The sequence below is a fragment of the Oncorhynchus tshawytscha genome, linkage group LG05 (assembly GCF_018296145.1).
Source record: "Oncorhynchus tshawytscha isolate Ot180627B linkage group LG05, Otsh_v2.0, whole genome shotgun sequence".
NCBI classification, from domain to species: domain Eukaryota; kingdom Metazoa; phylum Chordata; class Actinopteri; order Salmoniformes; family Salmonidae; genus Oncorhynchus; species Oncorhynchus tshawytscha.
The window spans coordinates 59,471,920-59,495,741 of record NC_056433.1 but is presented as its reverse complement, the minus strand read 5'-3'; the positions used below and the strand labels follow the sequence as shown (position 1 = coordinate 59,495,741).

The 23,822-nt window shown below is 41.8% G+C and overlaps 1 protein-coding gene and 1 long non-coding RNA gene across 8 annotated transcripts in view; one reads left to right on the top strand and one right to left on the bottom strand.

The window, feature by feature from the left end:
- Positions 1-21,172, bottom strand: part of LOC112250997 (ELAV-like protein 4) — a 69,520-nt gene extending 48,348 nt beyond the window's left edge. For 2 of the 7 annotated variants that reach the window (XM_024421589.2, XM_024421590.2), the window contains exon 1: positions 19,963-20,196. In XM_024421589.2, the coding sequence (XP_024277357.1) occupies positions 19,963-20,085 (123 nt within the window). In that variant the 5' untranslated portion in view covers positions 20,086-20,196. Of the gene's footprint in view, positions 1-1,479; positions 1,711-2,741; positions 2,866-19,962; positions 20,197-20,670 lie in introns of those variants that run through there. The other 5 variants (XM_024421587.2, XM_024421588.2, XM_024421591.2 and 2 more) reach the window with 4 other exon arrangements.
- Positions 2,935-22,561, top strand: LOC121846535. Its single transcript, XR_006083460.1, has 2 exons — positions 2,935-3,018; positions 21,864-22,561. It is a non-coding gene; the product is annotated as an uncharacterized LOC121846535 (long non-coding RNA).
- Positions 22,562-23,822: the final 1,261 nt, after the last annotated feature.

Genomic DNA, 23,822 nt, shown 5'->3' with positions numbered 1-23,822 from the left:
ATGAGGAGCACGCACAGTTCCACACCGTAAACACTAGCGTTAGATATCTCCCATACCCCCCCCCTCTCTCTCCTTCCTTCTATCACTCCCAACATCCCCGCCTCCCTCCTTTAGCACGGAGTTACTGGCAAACCCCTCCATCACTATGCGACAGAGAGCAGTCAGGGAGACAGGGTGCTATCGGTGTCACCATGGTTGGGAATTGCTTTCTTTTCAATTAGCATTTTGATTGCACGGAAAAGCCCACACACAAACGATCAAATATTCACTTCGAAAAATGAATAATGCTTCCCACATTCAAGATGCTAATATGGAAGCTGGCAAATTCATTTTGTGACAGGGACAACATTTTAAAAGCAGTATAATGCCATTTGAAAATTTTATTCAGCTTTTTATTAACAGCATACAGTAAAATAATGTTTGATATGTCTATGGAAATGTAGAAGTCAGGGAAAACAGCCTCTGTGAATGCAGAAAGGTTTTACAAAAATATGTGTTTGTTGATTTGGTTAGTCAGCCCTGCCACTTGGCTGTATGTTGTTGTTGTGGATGGATCAGAGTTAAACTGAGTCCCTGGCAGGCACTGCCTCCCACCAGCCGGAGGACAGCCCGGGGAGGAAGTGACTCTGAGCCCTTAGTCAACAATGGATGCACAAACATCCACCATGCAGCAAAGACAAGACCTACCAGCAGCGTCAGAGGCAGAAGCAGAGGAGGCACAGGCGATTCTTTAAAAACCTGTCTAAGTGAGGGGAAATGTACACCAATGCAGGCATGCATCTCACACACACACGCACACACGCACACACACACACACACACACACACACACACACACACACACACACACACACAGACACAGACACACACACACACACACACACACACACACACACACACACACACACACACACACACACACACACACACACACACACATTCTCTCTATTTCTACATAAACCTATCTCCCTCTGATACACTACACATTCACAAATGCTATTCACAACCATAGGCCTACAGTACATACACTGTCAAATAAAACCTACCAAAATGTGCACTATAAAACATGAATATACCAAACCTACAAAAGTACCATCAACTATTTACAATGAACAACATCATGAACAATATCATGCAGGCAAAATATCAGATAAAACAATGTACTTTACGTTTGCCCTGCACAGGTAACATGAATAGTTTACGATTGTGCAAACCTACAGGGAGGACAGGAGATTCACGCACCACTTCATGGTCGTAAAATGGGTGTCGATCCCCGAAACCTCTCCACTGCCCCTCGCCTCCATGCGTTTCCTCTCATAGCAATGACTATACCCATCGCCTTCTCCCAAAACTGGATGAATAACACCCCGTTAACTGTTGGGGAAGGAAGGCACACTGAGTGAGGCATGGTGCTACTGCTGCAGGCTGTCGGATGGATGCAAGGACACAACAAGCAGCTGGCAGGCTGCAGCCTCCTTACCATTTTAAACCCATTCCACTCCATTTGTGAGCCGGCAGCTGTTTTCTCTCCCCAGCGCCTGAGCAAATTTCCCCCTCACTTGGAGCTCTGTCTCTTGCTTTCTCTCTCTGTGATGGTCAGACAGTAGGCGGCTTGTGAAAGCAGGCATGCCCTTCTTCCAGAGCGGCTGGGTGAGAATGTAAAAGGCTTCAACGTGAGCTCTGGGCTGCAGCCCCCTCCCCGGTCTCCTCCTCATCTGTGAGGTCAGAGCTCCCCTCTCTCTGGAAGCGTGTGCTGCAGCATTCTCACTGGCTCCTGCGCCTGTCTTTCCAGCCCACTCCTCCACAAAGTTAACACATTCACTCTGGTAGCCTCACAGATGCAAGGAGCGCTTGGCAAATAAAAGCTTTTTGGTACCAGCAAAGCAATCAATCGCTGCTAAGGTCTTTGCTTGAGTGAGCACAAAGAGTGATTGCACCCTCAGGCACTATGGTAATAGGATGCCTGAACAGCACTATGTATATAAATTAGCTATTACTGCATGCATGATTAAGTCTGCAAATATACACTAGGCTAGTTGTACACATTCATATGTGCTGATATTTGTTGCATGTATCTCATTCAAATAAGGATGGGAATCCAGTTCAAATGCATGTCATTTGCAATTCATGAAACATATCATTAGATATTGCTAAAACAAATTCTAAATACAAATGTTATATAGCCTCATTTTAAGTTGCAGTTATTTAAAAAAAATAGGCTGTTAAATAACTAAGCCAGCCTTGGGTTAACACAGGTTACTACTGATATGCACATAGCTATCTATTTTAACAGTGCATTGTGAGTGAATTAATGTATCAGTGTCCTCTGTTTTTAGTGTATGCAATATAACGGTCTGACTTTTAGAAGTGTGTGACGTGAGAATGTATGTGTGTGATCGTTTTAATATAAGGTAAAGCCAAAGAAAAATGTCCATCCTGGATGGACAATAAAGTTGTATTCTATACTCACGTCAAACTGTAAATCTCTCTCTCACACACACACACACACACACCTGCAGGAGCGACACATCTAGAAACAACAAAGCGCCCCCCAAAAATGGGATAGGCTCACTACGGATTCAAACACAAACCCCATACGGAAGTGTATCACCTGGCTCGGCTACTGCTGCAGAGATGCAATGATGCTGGTTACTCAAAGCAGCTCATTAAATGTAGACAAATAATAAGATAGATATAGCTTAGATGCCTTAGCATAGGCTAAACAAATTGTTCCCTACTCACCATGACCATTCTTGTTTTAGGTTGAGGAGGATAAAGCGAAAGGAGAGCAGCAAGTATTTAGTCTTCGTGTGGATAAAGAAAATCGGTAGCTGAAGGAGTCGATCCTAGTGCTGGGCGCGCGTGGTCCCAATGACAATCGGATAAAGAAGGCGCGTGTGAGTGGATGAACGTGAGCCTGCAGTGTGTGCAGCGTGTCAGAGGCGAGCCGTGGGTGGAAATCTCTTCGGGAGCGTCGGAGAAAAGAAACGGTCCCAAAAAATAAAACAAAACTAAAAGGGTAAGTCTTCACTGAAAGGAAACAGCTAATGCAAGCAACCCTTTTCCTTCAAACCATTTATGGGTTATTCAGTCTGTATGGTTTAGAATCTCATTGGCTGCGATAGAGCGGGGAAGGGGTGGTGCGCTAGTGGAGGAGAGTGTTGGAGGAGGGCTATAGACGGAGCAGCAGGGAACTACGGGGGGCGATGGTACCGACGTAAGATGCTATTTATATTACGCACTACAACATCTACAGTATTCATCTAACCTCCAAGCGAATGCAGAGAAGTTAATTGGCAGCTGTAACATGGAGCAAGCTAACCAATAACCACCTCGAACCCCCACACACGGTGTGATGAGGTTTTGTAGCCTACATGGATGGAGACCTAGCACCATTAACATTGTATAGAGAACTACAGTAGCTTAATCGTTCCTCTGCATGGCATTACACAGTAGTATATCTGCCCTTTTGATGTTGAGGATTTTGTTGATGTTACAGCCATGCCCTAGCTCGCCACTCTATACCCCCTGCTTCCTCCTGTCTTTTCTGTGAGCTTCAACCACATGTGCTTCCCTTCACAGCTGCACGCAAGCACCATCAATAATTATAGCTCTGTGTTTGTAGTGCTCTGGTGGGAGGACTTTTGTACCTGGGTAGGGGATGCATCTCATCCCATACCTATAAGCCTACTACTAGGCAGGGCAAACCCGTTTAGGTGATTTCTGCTATATCACCCAAATAAATAAATCACAGCACGTGTTTGGACTCATTCAGCAGTTTTTACCTGATTAAGTACAATACCATTGGAAATTAATGTTGAAAGTTAAATTTGTATTCCTAAAACTTAAGTTGAAAATAATGCTGTAGCTGCTTCCTGTTGACAATACATTTTGATAAATAGCCCAATGTAAAACACAGTTTTAAAGTGTCCAAATGAATAACCAATATACAGAAACAGGAGTACACTACAGGACCAAATGTATGTGGACACCTGCACGTCGAACATCTCATTCCAAAAATCATGGGCATTAATATGGAGTTTGTCCCCCTTTGCAGCTGTAACAGCCTCCCCTCTTCTGGGAAGGCTTCCCCCTAGATGTTGGAACATTGCTGCGGGGACTTGCTTCCATTCAGCCACAAGAGCATTAGAGAGGTCGGGCACTGATGTTGGGCAACTAGGCCCAACGCAGTCGGCGTTCCAGTTCACCCAAAAGGTGTTTGATGGGGTTGAGGTCAGGGCTCTGTACAGGCCAGTCAAGTTGTTCCACACCGATCTCAACAAACCATTTCTGTATGGACATCGCTTTGTGCACAGGGTCATTGTCATGCTGAAACAGGAAAGGGCCAAACTGTTGCCACAAATTTGGAAGCACAGAATCGTCTAGAATGTCATTGTACGCTGTAGCGTTAAGATTTCTGAACTGGAATTAAGGTTCCAAGTCCGAACCATGAAAAACAACCCTAGACCATTATTTCCCCTCCACCAAACTTTACAGTTGGCACTGTGCATTCGGGCAGGTAGCGTTCTCCTGGCATCAGCCAAACCCTGATTCATTAGTCTGACTTTCAGATGGTGAAGCGTGGTTAATCACTCCAGAGAACGCATTTCCACTGCTCCAGATTCCAATGGTGGCGAGCTTTACACCACTCCAGCCGACGCTTGGCACATGATGATCTTAGGCTTGTGTGTGGCTGCTCGGCCATGGAAACCCATTTCATGAAGCTCGACAAACAGTTTGTGCTGACGTTGCTTCCAGAGGCAGTTTGGAACTCAGTAGTGAGTGTTGCAACCAAGGACAGACAATTTTTATGCGCTAGACGCATCAGCACTTGGCGGTTCGGTTCTGTGAGCTTCTGTGGCCTACCACTTAGCGGCTGAGTCGTTGTTGCTCTTAGACGTTTCCACTTCACAATAACAGCACTTGGCTAGAAACTTCAGTGAGAATTAGACACTTGTCTGTCGAAGTTGGGACTTTCTGTCTCAAACGTTTGCTCCTTATTCTCCTTGCTCTAGCAGGGCTGAAATGTGACAAACTGATTTGTTGGAAAGGTGGCATCCTATGACGGTGCCACGTTGAAAGTCTGAGCTCTTCCGTAAGGCCATTTTACTGCCAATGTGTGTCTATGGAGATTGCATGACTGTGCTCGATTTTATACACCTGTCAGCAACGGATGTTGCTGAAATAGCTGAATCCACTAATTTGAAGGTTGTCCACATATTTTTGTATATATAGTGTGTTTCTGTCTGTAATAAAGGCCTCTTGTGAGGAAAAACTCATTCTGATTGGCTGGGCCTAGCTCCCCAGTGGGTGGGCCTATGCCCACACATGGCTGCACCCCTGTCCAGTCATGTGAAATTCATAGATTAGGGCCTAATCAATCTATTTCAATTGACTGATTTCCTTATGTGAACTGTAATTCAGTAAAATCTTTTCAATTGTTGCGTTTATATTTTTGTTCTGTGTTTATACACTTTTTTTTGATGAATCACTGTTATCGATATCATGCTGAAATAAACAGAATAAGGAGCAAACGTTTGAGACAGAAAGTCCCAACTTCGACAGACAAGTGTCTAATTCTCACTGAAGTTTCTAGCCACATCTAGTAACTAGCTAGCTGGGAAGGGCTCATCAGGACAAATTACTGACTAAACCAAATCCGTTCGTCTCCACTCTACTCTCGCTGTGTGACATACGTCAGCAATTTGGGCACCGGGTGTGTGTATAGCCTCTCCCTCATTAGTCACTCTAGCATGGTGTTGGAAAATGGTGTTTCATAAAGAATGTATTCATATTTTCAATGCCTTGTCGCCATTAAATCTAGTTCAGGAGGAAAACGAAGCCTTTGCAGCCTGAATGGAGAATGTTTTATGTACGAACCAGTCCGTAGGGGATACGAGTGTACAGCCAGCTGCATGCATTCCCTTTGGACGGTAGGATGAAACCACTCAACATCACCATCTGCCGGCCTTTGGGCCAGTGTGAGGTAGTAACACAAACTGTCCACATTAGGAAAATGAGCGCAGTATAAAATGATTTAGCATGATTATATGTTGCCGACTCACAAACTATTGCAACAATGACATATTTGAGAGTTAACATTTTTTCTCAAACACAATGTAACCGGGCCTCTCTAGACTAGAGCCTCCATAGTGTCTATGCAGCAGCCTGAACATTTGACATCCCTGTATTACTGCAGTCCTGTCAATCCTACCCTGCACAAGGTAACTACAGTACATGGCACATCTCAAACATAAACTTCAGTAATGCCACCTTTGCATTATGAGAATGCCTCCATAAATGTATTCAGTGTGGCCTCCAACACACAGCTATGATTTGATGTAGGTCACACAATAATTCATAACTAGATTTTACAATGATAAAATAACAATGCATATTTTATACAGTATTTTAGATGCAATAACAATGCATATTGTATACAGTATGTTCTATACCTCATCTACCTTAATCTAGCAGCCACATCCTCTTGGGGATAGTCTGATTTGATTAGAATAGCTTTTGATATGAGAGCTGCAGTGACCAGAGAGGCCATAAAATATCAGATTTACCCTAGCTGGCCCCAGACTCAGCAACAAGGAGAGAAAGCACCTGCATACTCTAATTCATTTAGTTGACATGGCACAGTATATTACACTTTGCTGTGTTGTTGTTTTGTTACTGCCCAATGTTTTGTTACAGCATTTGCCTGTGTGTTAGGCAGCAGTAGGGCTATTTTATCCATTGTTCAACACTGCGTCATTACAGTGCATTGTTTTATTCCAGACACCAGAGACATCTAGCTAGTCCTCATTTATTCAATTAGGAGGAGGTGGCTCTCATGGCAGACAGACTAACTTGAGTAAGTCCATTAACCTCTGGCTGAGTTCACCAATCTCCAGCTGAACGAGCGCTGATGGCAAATCACACAGAGCTCTTGACAGCCAACAAAACGCTGCAGCACTGTTAGCCTAATCCATAATACACCCAAAACATTTTCAGGAGTTTTTTGGTGTGGACGTGGGCTTGGAATGACTCAAATGTTCAATTCTCAATATGTAAAGAAGACAATGTATGTATTTTCTTTATGAATGCATGCTATACATACTATATCTGCACGTAATATGTATGCAATGTATGTATATTTGTACATGTACAGTAGTAGTACACGGTATAATATCCATATACAGTATTTACATGCATAGTGACAATGAGAAGAGACCAATAACGTTGGTCAACTTTCACAGGGCACAGAATTTCCCCACAGTGAGAAACTGCTAGGAAGTGCTTTGAAGCTCTCCAATCTCCCCACTGCACCTCTGGCCCCTCCACCTCACTGAGTACTAAAGCCATGCACAACAATGTGCTTGAAATACTAATGAGCATTAATTAAAGCTACGGCTAAAGCCTTGCCACCCTCAATTAGGAATCAACAGGACTCGGGTGTTTCCCGAATGGACGTGTTTTCTGGAGTTATTTTAATTTATGTGTGGTATCTTCCGCTATCCCTTACTGCCAGGGACAATATCACATACCAACTGCCTATTTGTTTCGGGAGTTTTCTGGTGCAATGCTTCTCAGTCTAGAAACCTGCAATTAATACTAGACTAGGTTCTCTATCGCTTTTATTCTTCCGACTTGACCTTTTAGAATCCATTGCATTCTGTGCAAGCTTGGGAAGTAATTCTCTGCCTCACTGACTTTAATATTCTCTCTGGCACCATGCTTTTATTGCCACCTTTTAATTCTTGGCTGTAAATATCCGAACATAACACAGATGGAAAACAATCCTTTTTATTTTGGATTACAGAGAACTGTAACTATTGAAATAATAGGCACGCAGTAAAGGCGCTCCAGGAAGACGATTCTTATCTACGCACCGGCATCCTCAATAACTCAAAATATTTCAAATATCCAAAATATCCTCTATTGTAATTGCTTTGTTTCACCATATTATTTTCTTACGTTGTTTTAATCAATACTGTAGAATGTGATGGATGAGAGTGAATGGGGTCTTAAAGCAGTGCTACATTTTGCTCTCTCCAGTGTTGTCAGATGGGGGAGGTTGGCTGCCTGGAGACAGATGGAGTGAGCTGTTTGAGAGATTCTAAATAGGATGCCACCCATGCTGGGAGATTTCAGATCTAGTCACTGGTGTTGCTGGACAGGAAGGTTTACCTCCCTTGGGCTTTGGCTCTTTATATACACTGTGTATGTGTGTAGGGCTGGCACAATAATCGTATAATCATGTAACCGACAATGATTAACAATAACCGTGAACTAAGGAAAATAACCGCTATAACAATAATTATACTTTATTTTCAAGTGGATATCGTTTACCCAATAGCAGTTTTTCATTTTTACACCAAGGGGATAAAGTTGGTCATTATAGGAGCAGAATGGCATGGTCAGGAGGAGAAGCTTTATTTCCAAAAGTTCCAAGCGGTCAAAACCTTTCGCTTTTGAGACGGGTGTCACCCAAGCTGTATTGTATTCATTAGGTGTGTCAAAGCTCATTTTCAAATATCCATTATGATACATTACGAGCTCAAAACATTTTTAAACAAAAATAAAATGTATGACAATAACCGTGACTATTTGCTTGACAATTCATTGTTACTCAAAATGACAAAATCATCACAGCCCTGTATGTGCGTGCGTGTTTGTGTGACAGATATAAGGAAGGTACAATCTATCAAATTTGTCTAATTTAGTTTTCGGGATTTTGTAAGATAAATAAATAAAATAAATGTGAATTCAGCTTAAGCCTTATGAACTGTACTGTGTATTTAGACTATTCTGGAATGTTTTAGTTTTTTTGTTTATGCTTCCATTTTTTTAAAGTGGAAAGCTTTACTGGCCCTAACCCAGGAGGATTGCCAACGGTGCAGTCAGTAATGTAAAGCCCGTCTCATTGATTGTCTCTGCCTGGACATGCCCAGACGCTCTCTCTCACACCCTTTGTTCCCAAAGTACCTTCGACCTGACACACCGATTGCTGTAGCCCTAATTATAGTGCCCCACCAGAATGGCTCCTACCTCTGCTGAAAGCCTGCTAATTTTGAGACCAGCATCTGGCTAATTGTCATGAACTCCGCCTGCTCGCTCCTGTCCTCCCTACTCACCCTAAACCCCTCCCACTCAAAACCCCTCCACGGATTAACATCCAGTGAATATTTTTTTCTGCTGATGCAAATAGGGATCGGTCCTCAATGCTGACTTGAGTTTCAACCAATGATTTTTATAATTTTTACTGCTGACTACACACGCACGCATACACGAGCTCTCTCTCTCACATACTGTACACTTGATTTTTGCAGTTAGAATAGCAACATTGTAAGATATCTCTTCTGTATGTAGTTAGCATGAAATCAGTTTAGGCATGCAGCAGACAGTCTTATAGTGTCAACTTCATTTAAGTCAAAGCAATCAACTGTTAGATCCAGTGTGTTTGACTCATGTTTCACTCTGAATAATTACAGGTTTATTTAAAAGGTAGCAAAGTGTAGGTGTCACCTGAAATGTGTCAAGAACTGTTAACATTGTAAGAAGTTTCAATATGTCATGCTCATACATGTAACTAACCCTCTGTGCTTAATGTCATACATGTAACTAACCCTCTGTGCTTAATGCCATACATGCAACTAACCCGCTGTGCTTAATGCCATACATGTAACTAACCCTCTGTGCTTAATGTCATACATGTAACTAACCCTCTGTGCTTAATGCCATACATGCAACTAACCCGCTGTGCTTAATGCCATACATGTAACTAACCCTCTGTGCTTAACACCATACATGTAACTAACACTCTGTGCTTAACACCATACATGTAACTAACGCTCTATGCTTAATGCCATACATGTAACTAACCCTCTGTGCTTAATGCCATACATGTAACTAACCCTCTGCGCTTAATGCCATACATGTACTAACCCTCTGTGCTTAATGCCATACATGTAACTAACCCTCTGTGCTTAATGCCATACATGTAACTAACCCTCTGTGCTTAATGCCATACATGTAACTAACTAACCCTCTGTGCTTAATGCCATACATGTAACTAACCCTCTGTGCTTAACACCATACATGTAACTAACCCTCTATGCTTAATGCCATACATGTAACTAACCCTCTGTGCTTAATGCCATACATGTAACTAACCCTGCGCTTAATGCCATGCATATACTAACCCTCTGTGCTTAATGCCATACATATACTAACCCTCTCTGTTAATGCCATACATGTAACTAACCCTCTGTGCTTAATGCCATACATGTAACTAACCCTCTGTGCTTAATGCCATACATGTAACTAACTAACCCTCTGTGCTTAATGCCATACATGTAACTAACCCTCTGTGCTTAACACCATACATGTAACTAACCCTCTATGCTTAATGCCATACATGTAACTAACCCTTTGTGCTTATTGCCATACATGTACTTTGAATAAACAATATAGATTTCAGAATTTGTTACATTCATCCATGGACTCATCCATATTTTAAAATATCACTCATTTATATTTTTTAAGAATAAATCCGAAATTCCCTTTGATTTTAAAGAATAAAAAACTGATCTGTATTGAAATGGTGACTTTCACAATGTTGTTTGAATGACCACCAGAAAACCAGGTCAGTGAAAGGTCAACAGTCCTTGATTAATTAGCATGTCACACTGGGCCTGTAGTTAGATCCTCAGCTTTGCTAACAGGAGGCCTCGCCTCTTCCAGCCCGTGCTGTGACATTTCCTACGAGGGATACTAACCGGATTGAAAGTGTCCTCCCCTGCCTGCTTTTCTAGCCCATTTATGCCTGTTTTGGCATAGGAAGATAGACCTCAAAAACATTCTGTTCCTCATGCACTTTCCATGGAACTGGGCCTGTCATGGAAAAATCCCAGCACAGTACGTTCCTCATAAATTAGCTGATTATTTTTAATAAACACCCAGGTTTCTCTTCTCCTCAGTATACAGGAGCTTACGTAGCTCTTTTTCATTTCCCTTGAAGAATCCATTTACTTCCTGTATCCAAGTTTTGGCTGCACCTGGCCGTGCAACTCAGATTGATTATCATCACTTACCTGGCTTAAGTCCAGTCTGCACCCGTAACAAATCAACAAATTGGGGTCAGACCTTTTGTCTCGATACAGTGTGACAAACTCAGCATTGCTTACTCCGAGACATCAGGCATCAATTACAAATCTGCATTTAGCCGTCAGGACTGGCTTCTGTTATCTTTGATGTTTAAGACGACAGACAAGCGTTCCGCCAAATCCTTACTCAGCTCCTAAAACTGCATGAAACACTTTTCTCCGGTAAATACCTATCTTTCCATGTCATTGGACATGAACCACGTCCATTTCAACTCATACTCATATCACCACCTAAGAGAAACTTCTCAACAAGACATTCATTCTCATTGTATTTTTGTGCCATCGATTAAAATGCAATTGAGTTTGTTGTCTGTAGTTTATACCTGCCCATACCATAACCCCACCGCCATCATGGGGCACTATGTTCACAACGTTGACCATAGCAAACCGCTCATCCACACAACGCCATACACGTAGTCTGTGGATGTGAGGCCGGTTGGACGTACTGTCAAATTTAAAAAAATAACATTGGAGGCGGTTTATGGTAGAGAAATGACCATTCAATTCTTTGGAAACAGCTCTGGTGGACATTCCTTCAGTCAGCATGCCAATTGCACACTTGAGACATCTGTGGCATTGTGTTGTGTGACAAAACTGCACATTATAGAGTGGCCTTTTATTGTCCCCAGGACAAGGTGCACCTGTGTAATGATCATACTGTTTAATCAGCTTCTTGATATGCCACACCTGTCAGGTGGATGGATTATCTTGGCAAAGGAGAAATGCTCACTAACAGGGATGTTAACAAATGTACACAAAATGTGAGAGAAATATGTTTTTTGTGCAGATTGAAAATGTCTGGGATATTTTATTTCAGCTCATGAAACATGAGACCAACACTTTACATGTTGCGTTTATATTTTTGTTCAGTGTAGCAGGAGCTTTTAGACTTAAGAAGTGACATGGTTTGTCTACCTGCCTAAGATATTTCTGTCTGTGGAACAGAATGTGATGGGAGAAAACCACATACTGTATATGGAGAGATGGCCATGTCACAAAATGCAGGTAGTAAGACAGTTATTACAATTCAATAGCGGTGGTAGTTATTACAAAAAGCAGTGGCCACGCCAAAGGAACTTTGTTTTATAAATACTGAACCACAGCAAGGTAGCCTACATCTCAAGTATATACTTCCAAAAAATTGTTTGGGAGCAAGGACTTAGGCCCCTATAACCTAAAACTGAAATGAGAGGGCTGTAAAATTGCACAGGGGGGTTTGCATGGTTGACATGTATTCTGGCTCAGATGGTGCAATCATAGCAGGAGACCTTGGATTACAGAGGTGTTGCCGCTTGATAAATGATATTCAACTGCAACGACACGTTGCCTTCTCCCCTTGTCATTACCAGTGTTGCCCCTCATCGTTATTGGCGTCTGTGTTGCCATTGTGTGTGACGGGTGCTGTCATGGTGGTGTAGTGGTTGGCTGTGGGGCGGCCTGCTCTGTGTTTGATCCCAGTCGGGGTACCTCCACGCTCTGAGGGAGACCACTGCGGTCCATCTGGCTGGGGCTTTAATCAGCACCTCCCCTCAGAGCGGGGAATCATTCTCCTGCCTGGCCCCAGCCCTTCGCTGTGCTGCCTGCCTGCCTCAGAGCTCTGGAGCCCTTCTAACATGCCCACGCTGCACATTTCATCTTTCTAAATGTCACTTCATGGTTTACTGCTCCTCCTTATGATGCTAGTAGGAAAGCGAGTGCACAATGCTAGCCTAACTCTGCAGTATTTTAGTTTAACAGCATATATCCTTGTCGAATAGCTTCACCTTGTGTGTTGTAGTAGCTGTGTTTTATTAAACAAGAAAACCCCTTGTTTAGAAAGGCGTAGACCTATGTTTGATAAAATGCAATGCATTAATAAATTATGTTGTGTTTCTACACTAGCTATGAAAGGAATGAATACAGCCCTCTGAATCAGGTGTGTTTTTCTGTGGCTACAACATAAGTGTGTGGTGTTGGGGGAACACTTGAGGTCGCAGGTTGCCATTTATTGAGATTACTCATGTACTGGAGGCAGCTCTAGCTGGCATAGCCACAAAGTCATAAAATCTGATGTTAAACCCAATCCTAACCACACTGCTAACCCTTATGCCTAACCTTCAATTATGATCAAAAAACACATTTTTGTTTTCATTAATTTTTTATTTTGTAGCTGGCCCATCCAGCGGAAACCACTCCGTTCTGCCTCCAGGGCAAGACTCATGACAATAAACATCAACCTGCCTTCGAGGACTGGAGTTGGGAAACACTGCTCTGAAAAAACAAGCCCCCCCCCACCCATCCCACACACGTGCGCACGCTCTTTCTCAGGAGGATAGAGAACGAGATAAGGAGAGTAAAGAAATGGAGAATGGAGAGCGCAGCAGAGAAGAATCCCTTAAGGAATAATTACCATACATAAATACGCTTTTCTCCTGCTTTAAATTGGGTTATTTTAGAGTCTTGTCACTGATGTTCTAGGAAGACTCCATGGTAACACATTTAAACCTGAATGCTGCTGTTAGAAAGGATGAATTATTAATGGCTTGGAAAACTAGTAGGGATGATGCTTTCCCAGGGCTGTGAAGAGAACCGCTATGTGTCTACGGAAGTAATGCCTGGCCTCGCAGGTCTTCCTCAGTAATGTACACGTCAGGCACATATCATTTATTCATGACCGCAGTCACTCTCTAGCTCCCATACAATTAGTAAATCAATAAAAGGGATGTGCTAAGAAACTATGTCAAGATTCAGCCACAGCCTATTGCTCAGGTGTTGGCTACATTTATCACTTCACCAACGGTCAGCAGCTGTGATCTATAGCATTCTTGAATCTCTACTCTTAAGATGGAGGCCCGATACTGATTTGCTCTTGAATAGCAGGTGCATCCATTTGACTGACATTTTTTTGTTTTATATTCTTATGCATCATAATGTGCAATGCAATTTTGGATACAATTAAAATGCATTTTTTTAATAATATAGACACTTCAATTGTATGTCTTGAAAAGGTAGAATGTGTCTTTTGTGAGGAGATAATCTTGACTAGAGCGTCATTGTTATTTTTATTAAAGATGGAATCCGCAGGTCGTGGGTGTCCCCATTCCACCCCACTTCTTGTGTTGTGTTTTGGGATTTTGAGCCCAGTCAGCTAAGAGAGATTACAATAGTAAACTACACTGGTCAGTCGGGCTCAAGCTGGGTAATGCCTCCTTTGTTATGGTTGGTGGTGTGGCCTATGTTTATGCTGCTGGAACTGAGTGTACGGAAACAGTTGACTGAGATTGGCATAAAGCTGTGTCTGTTTTCCCCAATACCCTTTCACCGTTCCACTCTAATTAACAGTAACATTCATTACTGTGTGTACACAGACGAGAGTAAACCTTGCTCTCAGGCAATAAAGACAACACAATTCCATTTTTTCTCTCCAAACTTTTCAACGTTGTTCCTTTTCTAATTACTCTGTTAACAGCCGTGAAATAACTGTGATTAGATATGAAACAATGGCCACAGTAAGCATACTGGTAAATAAAAGTGGCTCTAAAATGAAATGTCGGTTTAATCGACACAATATAACTGCTCTTGGGGGTTGTAAGAGGAAAAAGCAGTAATGTTTGCTATTAAAATTTGTGGTTTCAAACTATTGTACGTTTTAAGCGCTCTGACATAACAGTCAAACTACAATTTCTGTTCTCAAAGTCATGGTTTTCAAACTATCGTCATAATTGTATTATGTGTTTCTCTAGTCTTCAAACGCCTCTCTACGGGTGAAATCACAGACTTACTTCCAGGTCAGGCTACCTGTATTCAGAAAGCTGAACCTTCTGCTAAGTGTTATGGATGACAACCACCTCCCCCTGTATATCTATCTGGACCTTCAGCACCATGGACAGTGACATTGCTAGCAAAACATGCTAATGTGATCACATTTAAATGTACTCGGAGGACAAGTTACACAATAGGGTGGCTGGGTATTAAAAGACAGCCCCTGGAGGAGGCACTGTGAAGGAGTAGAGAGAGAGAGAGCGAAAGAGAGAGTGGGCCACCTGTCCTCTGCGGGGCAAACAGTGCTGTGGTTGGCCCTGCCCCCCCTCTGGCTTAGAGAAGCTTTTTGCCTGGCTGGAGACACCTGCTCCACTCAGCGGTGACGGCTCCCAGCGGGACACTGGCTCAGCTGCTGCTCACCAGGCCCCCCTTGCAGCACTGGCCCCCTCTCAGTGTGGCACTGCCAGCCTGCCCTCCCGGCCCTGCCTGCCACGCAGGAACACAGTACAGTAGCTACCACAGCCGGCTCAGAAATCAATTATGATGGCATTGACTTGACACGATCAGTGTGATTGCCATTCATTGGACAGTTACTGGGTTCTTTACATGAAGCTGACAAAGCATACCCTATACCACACAGGCCACCTGACCCAACAGTTAGTTTCTTTATGGGCGTAATTAGCTCAGCATATTCTCTAACAACCTTATTGTTCGGTTCTTTGAATATGTGGACAACTATAAATACCTAGGATTCTGGCTAGACTGTAAACTCTCATTCCAGACTTACATTAAGCATCTCCATTCCAAAGTTAAATCTAGAATTGGCCTCCTATTTCGCAACAAAGCCTCCTTCACTCATGCTGACAAACATACCCTCGTAAAACTGACTATCCTACCGATCCTTGACTTCGGCGATGTCATTTACAAAATAGCCTCCATATACTACCCACCACTATGACCTGTAATGCTCTCGTTGGCTGGTCCTCGCTACATATTCATCGCCAAACCCACTGGCTCCATGTCATCTCTAAGTCTTTGCTAGGTAAAGCCCCGCCTTATCTCAGCTCACTGGTCACCATAACAGCACCCACCCGTAGCACGTGTTCCAGCAGGTATGTTTCACTGGTCATCCCCAAAGCCAACACCTCTTTGGCCGCCTTTCCTTCCAGTTCTCTGCTGCCAATGACTGGAACGAATTGCAAAAATCACTGAAGTTGGAGACTTATATCTTCCTCACTAACTTTAAGCGTCAGCTGTCAGAGCAGCTTATCGATCGCTGCAGCTGTACACAGCCCATCTGTAAATAGCCTATCCAACCAACTACCTACCTCATCCCCATATTTGCTTTTGTTTTTCTGCTCTTTTGCACACCAGTATTTCTACTTGCACATTCTCATCTGCACATATATCACTCCAGTGTAAATTTCTAAATTGTAATTACTTTGCCCCTATTGGCCTATTTATTGCCTTACCTTCTTATTTCATTTGCACACACTGTATACAGAGTTTTCTATTGTGCTATTGACTATACGTTTGTTTATCCCATGTGTAACTGTTGTTTTTGTCGCACTGCTTTGCTTTACCTTGGCCAGGTCGCAGTTGTAAAAGAGAACTTGTTCTCAATTGACCTACTTGGTTAAATAAAGGTGAAATAAACAAACAAATAATAACAATAAAAATTGTGGACCCACACTGCAATAATCTATGATAAAATGTTCCACAGCCTATATGTAGTTAACAGCAGTGCCGCAGTTTGAGATGGGATGTAGTTCTGCAGCTGTATGCAGATGACCGCTGATTGACCTGCAGGAGAAATAGCACTTTTCTTCCTAAAATTGAAGAGAGCTCTGCCAAATCGCATTAACCTAGCCACATATGATTGAGCAAGGTTCTGGTACCTCTGCTGAAAAAGGAAGCGTTCCTTTATTTTCAGACAACCACACACTGAGTGATTGTGTGTCTTGGCACACAATCACTAAATCCGGTGAACCCATATGGTTCAATGAATCATGTTGGTATTGACATGTTACCAATTGAGATCTTCGTTCAGTTCACTCAATATTGGTCCAAATCCACCATGAAACAAATCCTGGTTATTTCTTAATTTCATTATTCACCGATAGTAAATCCTAAAATCATGCTCCTGTAAGTTAATCGATATCAATCTATGGCCTTTTTATCTGAGATATGATTTTGTGTCGCAGTTAGCTAGGTGATTCTACCTACTGGGCACAGTGCACTGCCTCTCTCAGAGATGATACATGCCTCTGTATATTGCACCTGTAACAGCAAAGGCAGGCTTGTGGAGCTTAAATTAACTCATTTCCTGGGGTAAATTAACCAGAGAAACACTGCAATCAGGAAAGGAGGAAGTGATGGAAGCGGCAGATGGAAAGAGCTAATCATTGTTGTGAAATAGAGATGACCCTTACAATCTATGGGGTGCCAATATGCCTTTGCCAACTGCTGTACAATTCCCTCTACTCGCCTTGCTTCTGTTTGTCGTGACGATGCCTTAAATGAGTTAAGGTAAATCTAACCTTTTTTTTTTACTGAAGAATGGAGTTACCAAAGAAAGCACTGTGTTATAAAAAACAACAGCTGCATGACGACAGTAATCAGGGGCTCACAAATAAACGGCATTCAAAACAGACAGTTAAGAAATCTTAATTTATTCCTCACCCATATCTGCCTCTGACTACTATCCATGCTGAAGTTCTTGGATTTTTGTTAGACTATTCATAGCAACCAATATGGCTGATATTCTGAATGGCGTGTTCTCCTCCCAGTCTACGTTGGCTGGATCCATTGGTTCTGATAGAAAACTCAGTAGAGTTTTAGAATATGTTAGACATCCTTTTAAACACAATGTTCTCTAGCTCACCTAGAGCCTGACAAATGGCTGCCTGGACTACAGGGACATTGTTCTAGACTGTAGCCATTTAGCAAGCTATGTATTTTGCTTTATTACTTTGCTATACTGGATTCCCTTGAAATATATTTGAAGGTGTTCAGTATCATACCAGTATAATAACAACCTTTTATTATTGCGTTTGATTTAATTTTGTCAATCCTTCAGTTTTGATTTCATACTGAAGCATATCTATACAGTGGTATTACACAGCTCACACCGTAAGACAGCTCAGACATCTAGAACTAAACATTTTGGTCTCTAGTATCATAATATTATGTCTTGCATCCACCAAAAGAATAAAACAATCCAGCTCTCCAAGAGCAAAGCCTCAACAATCTTCCAGCACATTTATCTAATGTATGCAAATGATCTAGCTGTGCTTAATGAAGGTACCATTAATCATTGTAACGATGGTCAGTTTTAACCAGGGTAATCAGAATCCCAGACACGCCTCATATATTCTGATTTACATACAACTCATGTATTCACATTTATTTTAACAGGAAGTAGCATCGTATTTGTGCATTTTCGGGATCACATAAAAACAGGGTCTGGGTTTACTCTGATCAGAGCTTTAGAACTGTCTGCCTACTCAGTCAGATATAATGAAAATGAATACAAACATCCACATCAAGTTTTTTAGCTAACCCAAATGCAAAATCATTTCACGTGTTGCAATTAAAATGCTTGTAAGAGGTGATTTAATAACTTGCCATAACCTCACTATCTATTATTACAATCTACTATTCAATTTTAATTTCAGCTGAAATTAAGGCACTGTGTGGTACTATTGTTATATGTGAAAGAGAAATCACAGCATCAATCTACTTGTCATATGCAATTTAAGTTTATATTTCCTCAGTAGTATAACTACTGGGATTCTTTACAGGTAGCTAGATAGCATGACTGTGTATGCGAAAATAGTCTGTGAGTGAATAAGACGGTTCTGCCAGGTGAATAAGAACATTAAGTCTTTATGGATGACCAAACATTTCCTCTGCATTCGCGTACAGTCAACAGCAGACCTCAATGCTGTCAGCATTACAACGATTTCTGCTAAATTCAGGAAAGCTCTAGGGTGGGAAGCTGAGCCTGTTTGAAGGGAAGCCGAATGAGAGCCCGTCACAGATTAGACACCAACAGTTTCATGTAGATGTAATGCACCAAGTAAGGGATTTTCTCTCAACGTTTTCCAGTGAGGGTTTTCTCATGCCTCTCTTCCCCTTGAACTACACTACATTATAAACAGCACATACTGTAGACTCACGTTCTAACAATAATGAGGAAGACTGGAATAAATTATCTCAAAGACCAGACTTAATGTAGGTACATTGCTGCCTCCTCTTCTCATTACGCACAGAATTTAACTGTTAATATAGCGTTATGGTTTAACTTCAGGTTGACTTAGTTGCCACTAAGTTGCCACCATCTTCATTACATAAAGAAATCAGATCAGTACCCTGTCTAAACAAATGTTAGAAAAAGTAAAACAATTGAATTACACTATATCCATACTTGTATATTCTGTCCATACAGAGCATCAGGTATTAAAGATAACATTTATGTTTTACAGTATTTCATAATTGTAGCAAGGTTTCACTGTTCTTGCAGTAGCCCTGTGTTTCTAAGTTGCCCCACATCACATCTGGCAGTTACGAGTGTCAACATGGTGAATGTAGTAATGTACCCAACCCCACACTTTTCAATGAAAAACTATTACCTGACGCCATATTACATACTCATTTCCATATTCTAATTTGATCTGTTTCAGATGTAAAAAATGTTTTTTAAATAAATTGTTTATAAATATTGCAGTAACTATGTCCATGCACATAACGGATAAGCTTACACACATACAAAATTCACATAAAGATGCTGGCATTGGCAAACTACGCACACAGGGAGGCTGCTACACTGAATTCATACACACTGAAAATTCACTCTGCCGCTCTTACTCCCAAGATAACGGACTGATTGACAGAGGGTTAAGTAGGCGGATATTTTTGAGCACACACAAGCATGTAAATAGCTGCTAATACAATTCCTGGGGATAGTCATCTTCCTAAATTGATCTATTCTCTACTGCTCTCTCTCACTTTGTCTTTTATCTCCTGTTAGTGTTTTAAGAGTGAGATATTTCTGTCTATCCTCTTACCAAAATTGACCTGGACCCCATCTGGGTGGATGGGAGATCCCTGGGAAATAGCGGCGAGAGCCTCTCAGGGACGGAGCCGTCAGCAGTGGCTAGTCCCGAGAGCTGGGGGTACCGCACCATCATCTTGAGATGCTGCTCACAGAGTGCACGCTCACACACAGATAGAGAGAGGGGGAGAGGGAGAGAAAGGAAGAACAGAAACGGAAGGTAGGAAGGACAGAAACAGAATGGCAAAGGATAGCGGGAGTGAGGAGACGAAAGAAGAGAGAGGGGGGAAGAGGAGGGCAATCACAGTACACTATGCACTCACACACAAGCTTGTGTGTATATGCACACACACCCACACACAAGCACACAATCATACGCTCATACACATATGTACGTACACACATTTTGAGCCCAAGATGGGCGATTCCTCAAGCAAGCTTAGCATTGATAGCTACCTTGTTTTGGGTAAATTAGGGGAAATAAAACAGCCAGCCGCCTAGCATCCCATTTGTTACTGCAAGCAAGAATGAGTGAGAAGCGTAGTGATCCTTTTCTACTGCCAACCATCAAGCTTGGATAATAGGCTAAGCATTAATCAACCCTGCGTCTTTACACTTAAACCATGAGCACAGAAATGCACACACACTATAATACACAACACAGAATGGTAGGCAGCACATACACTGGGGAGGTGAGAAGAAACAAAGACAATTTCTTTACCTCATTGCTCAACAAAGCAGCGTTGAGAGTTCGGCTGATTTCGAACATCTTGTAGACAATGCTTTTTTCGTCCTTTTCTTATTTTCTAAGGGCTCTCCTTCAGTTATTGTCTCCCTCTTTCTACTGGAAATGGGAGTCAGTCCCAGGAAAAAACAAATAAAAAATAAATAAATTAAAAAACAGGGGGAAAAAATCCTCTATAATATCTGTTTAGTGTCAGATTTTTGTCCACTTTTCCCCCTTTTTTGGTACACCTCTGGTGTATGTGGCGCTTGTGCCCAGGGTCTCGGCACACGACTGAAGAGTCAATATTTTTTTTTATCTCCCCAGTCAGCACATTAAAACAAGCAGTCGGGCTGGCGGGCTTGTTCCCTTATCTGTCCACCGCACACTCGCTCACACAATGCGCTCCGATCCTCACACTGCTCTCTAGCAGATTAGTTTGTCCCAAAACATAGCTCTTAGTTTAAACTCCCTCTCTCTCGCCCTTTCTCTCCCTCTCTCTCTCATTCCATCTCTCTGTGTCGCTCTCTCCCCCCCAACTCGCTTGCTCACGCTCTCATGCAGGCAGCTACAGTTCACTTTGCTACCACAAGGTGGGAAGACTGTTCTAACAACAGCGACGCCACCACATCTGCCTGTTCTCTCGGTTTCCTGTATGTGTATAAGACATGAGACACAGGGATCAGGCCCATTCCTTCTCCTTTTCTGCCTAGTCCTCATCTCAATAGGACCACTTAATAGCAGGATGATGGAACACCACCATAAATATACTATTGTGTATTCAGTGTATTCCTTTTCAGCATGACAAGTAAAAAATAGCCACATAAAACATGAACATTGGTGTGAGACATGTTATTTGTGATACAGTCACCTGTACCGTCTCTCTTGAGTCAGATTCTTTGGGTTTGCACTGTATGTCATTTAAGGCTTGGGATACTACAATTACTATGTAAAAGCATGTTTATACAACCCAATTATGTCAGTAATTAGTAATTCCAGTGTTACTACAGAGAAACATAATATAATTTCCTGTAGATGTATTTCTACTGAATATAATAAACTGCGTGATGATACCGTTCATCAGTTTGGTTTGACTTCATCTTAAAATAGTGAAAAAGTGTCAGTACCTCCACAAGCAGCATGGCTTGTCTGTCTCCAGTGCACTCACTGTATGTACTTTTTTTTGCCAGGCCCCAGGAGAGGACTGTGGCCAGTTAATAGCAGCCCATTGACACCAGACCATCTGCTGGTATGGACCGCAGCCAGGAGAGGACAGAGTCACTGCAAGCAGAGAAGAGAGACAGTCTGCAATTCTCTCCTAATGCTGTTAATGTTGTGCATTTGAACGTGTGATGATGTGTATACTTGCATGGATATGTAAAAGTTAGTTAGAAGGCGAGAGAGTAAGAATATGGCTGAAATCATACATACCTAGAGAACAGCTGAGACCATACAGCACTAGTCAATAATACAACTACTAGTTGTTTTTTTTCTATCATGGCCTTATTCTTACATTTACCTCACAAAGGCTGTTACCGTGTACAACTGGCTTCTCAAAACAGTCTCTCTGGGGACAGCCAGGCCACCTGTACTCTGGGATGAGCTGTCACTTGAATCATCCAGTCTGAGGGTTGATTTCTCTGTCAGCTGCCTTTCAAGCCCTCTTCTCTGACCTGCTCAGTCCCAAGTCTCTTGATTGCTGTCGCCATAGTGATGGTCTCTTATGCCGCCTGTTCTTTCCAGTCCCCCATGTCCTGTCTTTTGATTTTGCATGACTTCCTTTTCGTTGATGGTGCTTTATATGTTGGAAGTCCCTACATGGTCAAACTAAAAAGGGTTTCCCTGTACCAACACTGTATATGAAAATACATGGTGTTCCACAGGAAAAGACAGAAGCAATCACTAAGAGAAGTTGTTTTTTAAAATCATTTCAGTCATGCTATAAATACAAATATTTTAAAATAGTAGCATTGAAAGGAGCATTTGAAAACATATCTTGTGTAGTAGCAAAACCCTTTCCCTGAGGGTTTCCTGTTTTCCTGTTCTGCTATGAGCAGTGTGGAATGGTCTCCTCAAAACATGATCACTAACAACCCATATCAAAAATAGGCATGGAATATCAATGACTGTACAAATACTTTTGTTTCTCGTCTCACAGTAATTTCATTGAACATCAGTCCCAAAATAAATCCAGCACCATGGAGCCCATTAATTGGTTAGAGTTAAGGGATGACATGCCATGAAGGACAGCTATTCAATTTTCTGGAAATATTGCACAGCACTGTTCTTTATAATTTAAGAAATAATAATGCCGCCCTAGTTGTTTAGCTGCCTGTAGCTATCAAATATGATCACAGGGACAACAATCATTGCCCTCCTCCCAGCCTTATTTATTTGTTCCTGTTACACAAAGCTTATAACTTGAAAATAAGCAACAGAAAGTCTATATGCCTCTTGCTCTGGAGTCATATGGCCATTCATTTGATCAAGCTAATCAGGTGTGGCGGTAATAATGGAAAGCAATTGGCTTAATGACATATGCTCCAATTATCTAGAAAGCCTCTAGCCCAATAATGGACTAAATGAGCCTAACGTAACCATATAGTCCAAGAAATGTACATCATCTCGAGGCAAATTGGCTCTGGCAGCCAAAACAGCTAAATACTCCATCTAAACATGAATCAATTCTCAATTGCGGTACGGTTCTAGAAAAATAATGCACTATACTTTAATTTCACAAATGCAAAATATACACTTACACTGTTTTAACTGGTTTCAACACAGTTGCAGCTGACCGTGTGTATATATATACATATATATATATATATATTTAATAAATGTATTTCTTGCTGATATAAAATACAAGTTGCTTGTTTCCAAAACTGTACAGCAAGCGATGCGTGTTAACGTTTATAGCAAGTGTCAGGCCTCTTAACGAAACTCTCCTAACCAGAAGATAGTCCTTCTATCGTCAATAGGCGCTAAAGGTAGTTAGCATTTATGAATGGGATAGAAATCCTCATGCTTTAAAGCTGTAATATGTAACTTTTTGAGTGACATAAATGTAAGTTATAAGTCTGTTACTCAATGAAAGCAAGTTTAAGAAGCGGTAGATCTGTTCTATGGGCACTATTTCTATGGTTTCCATG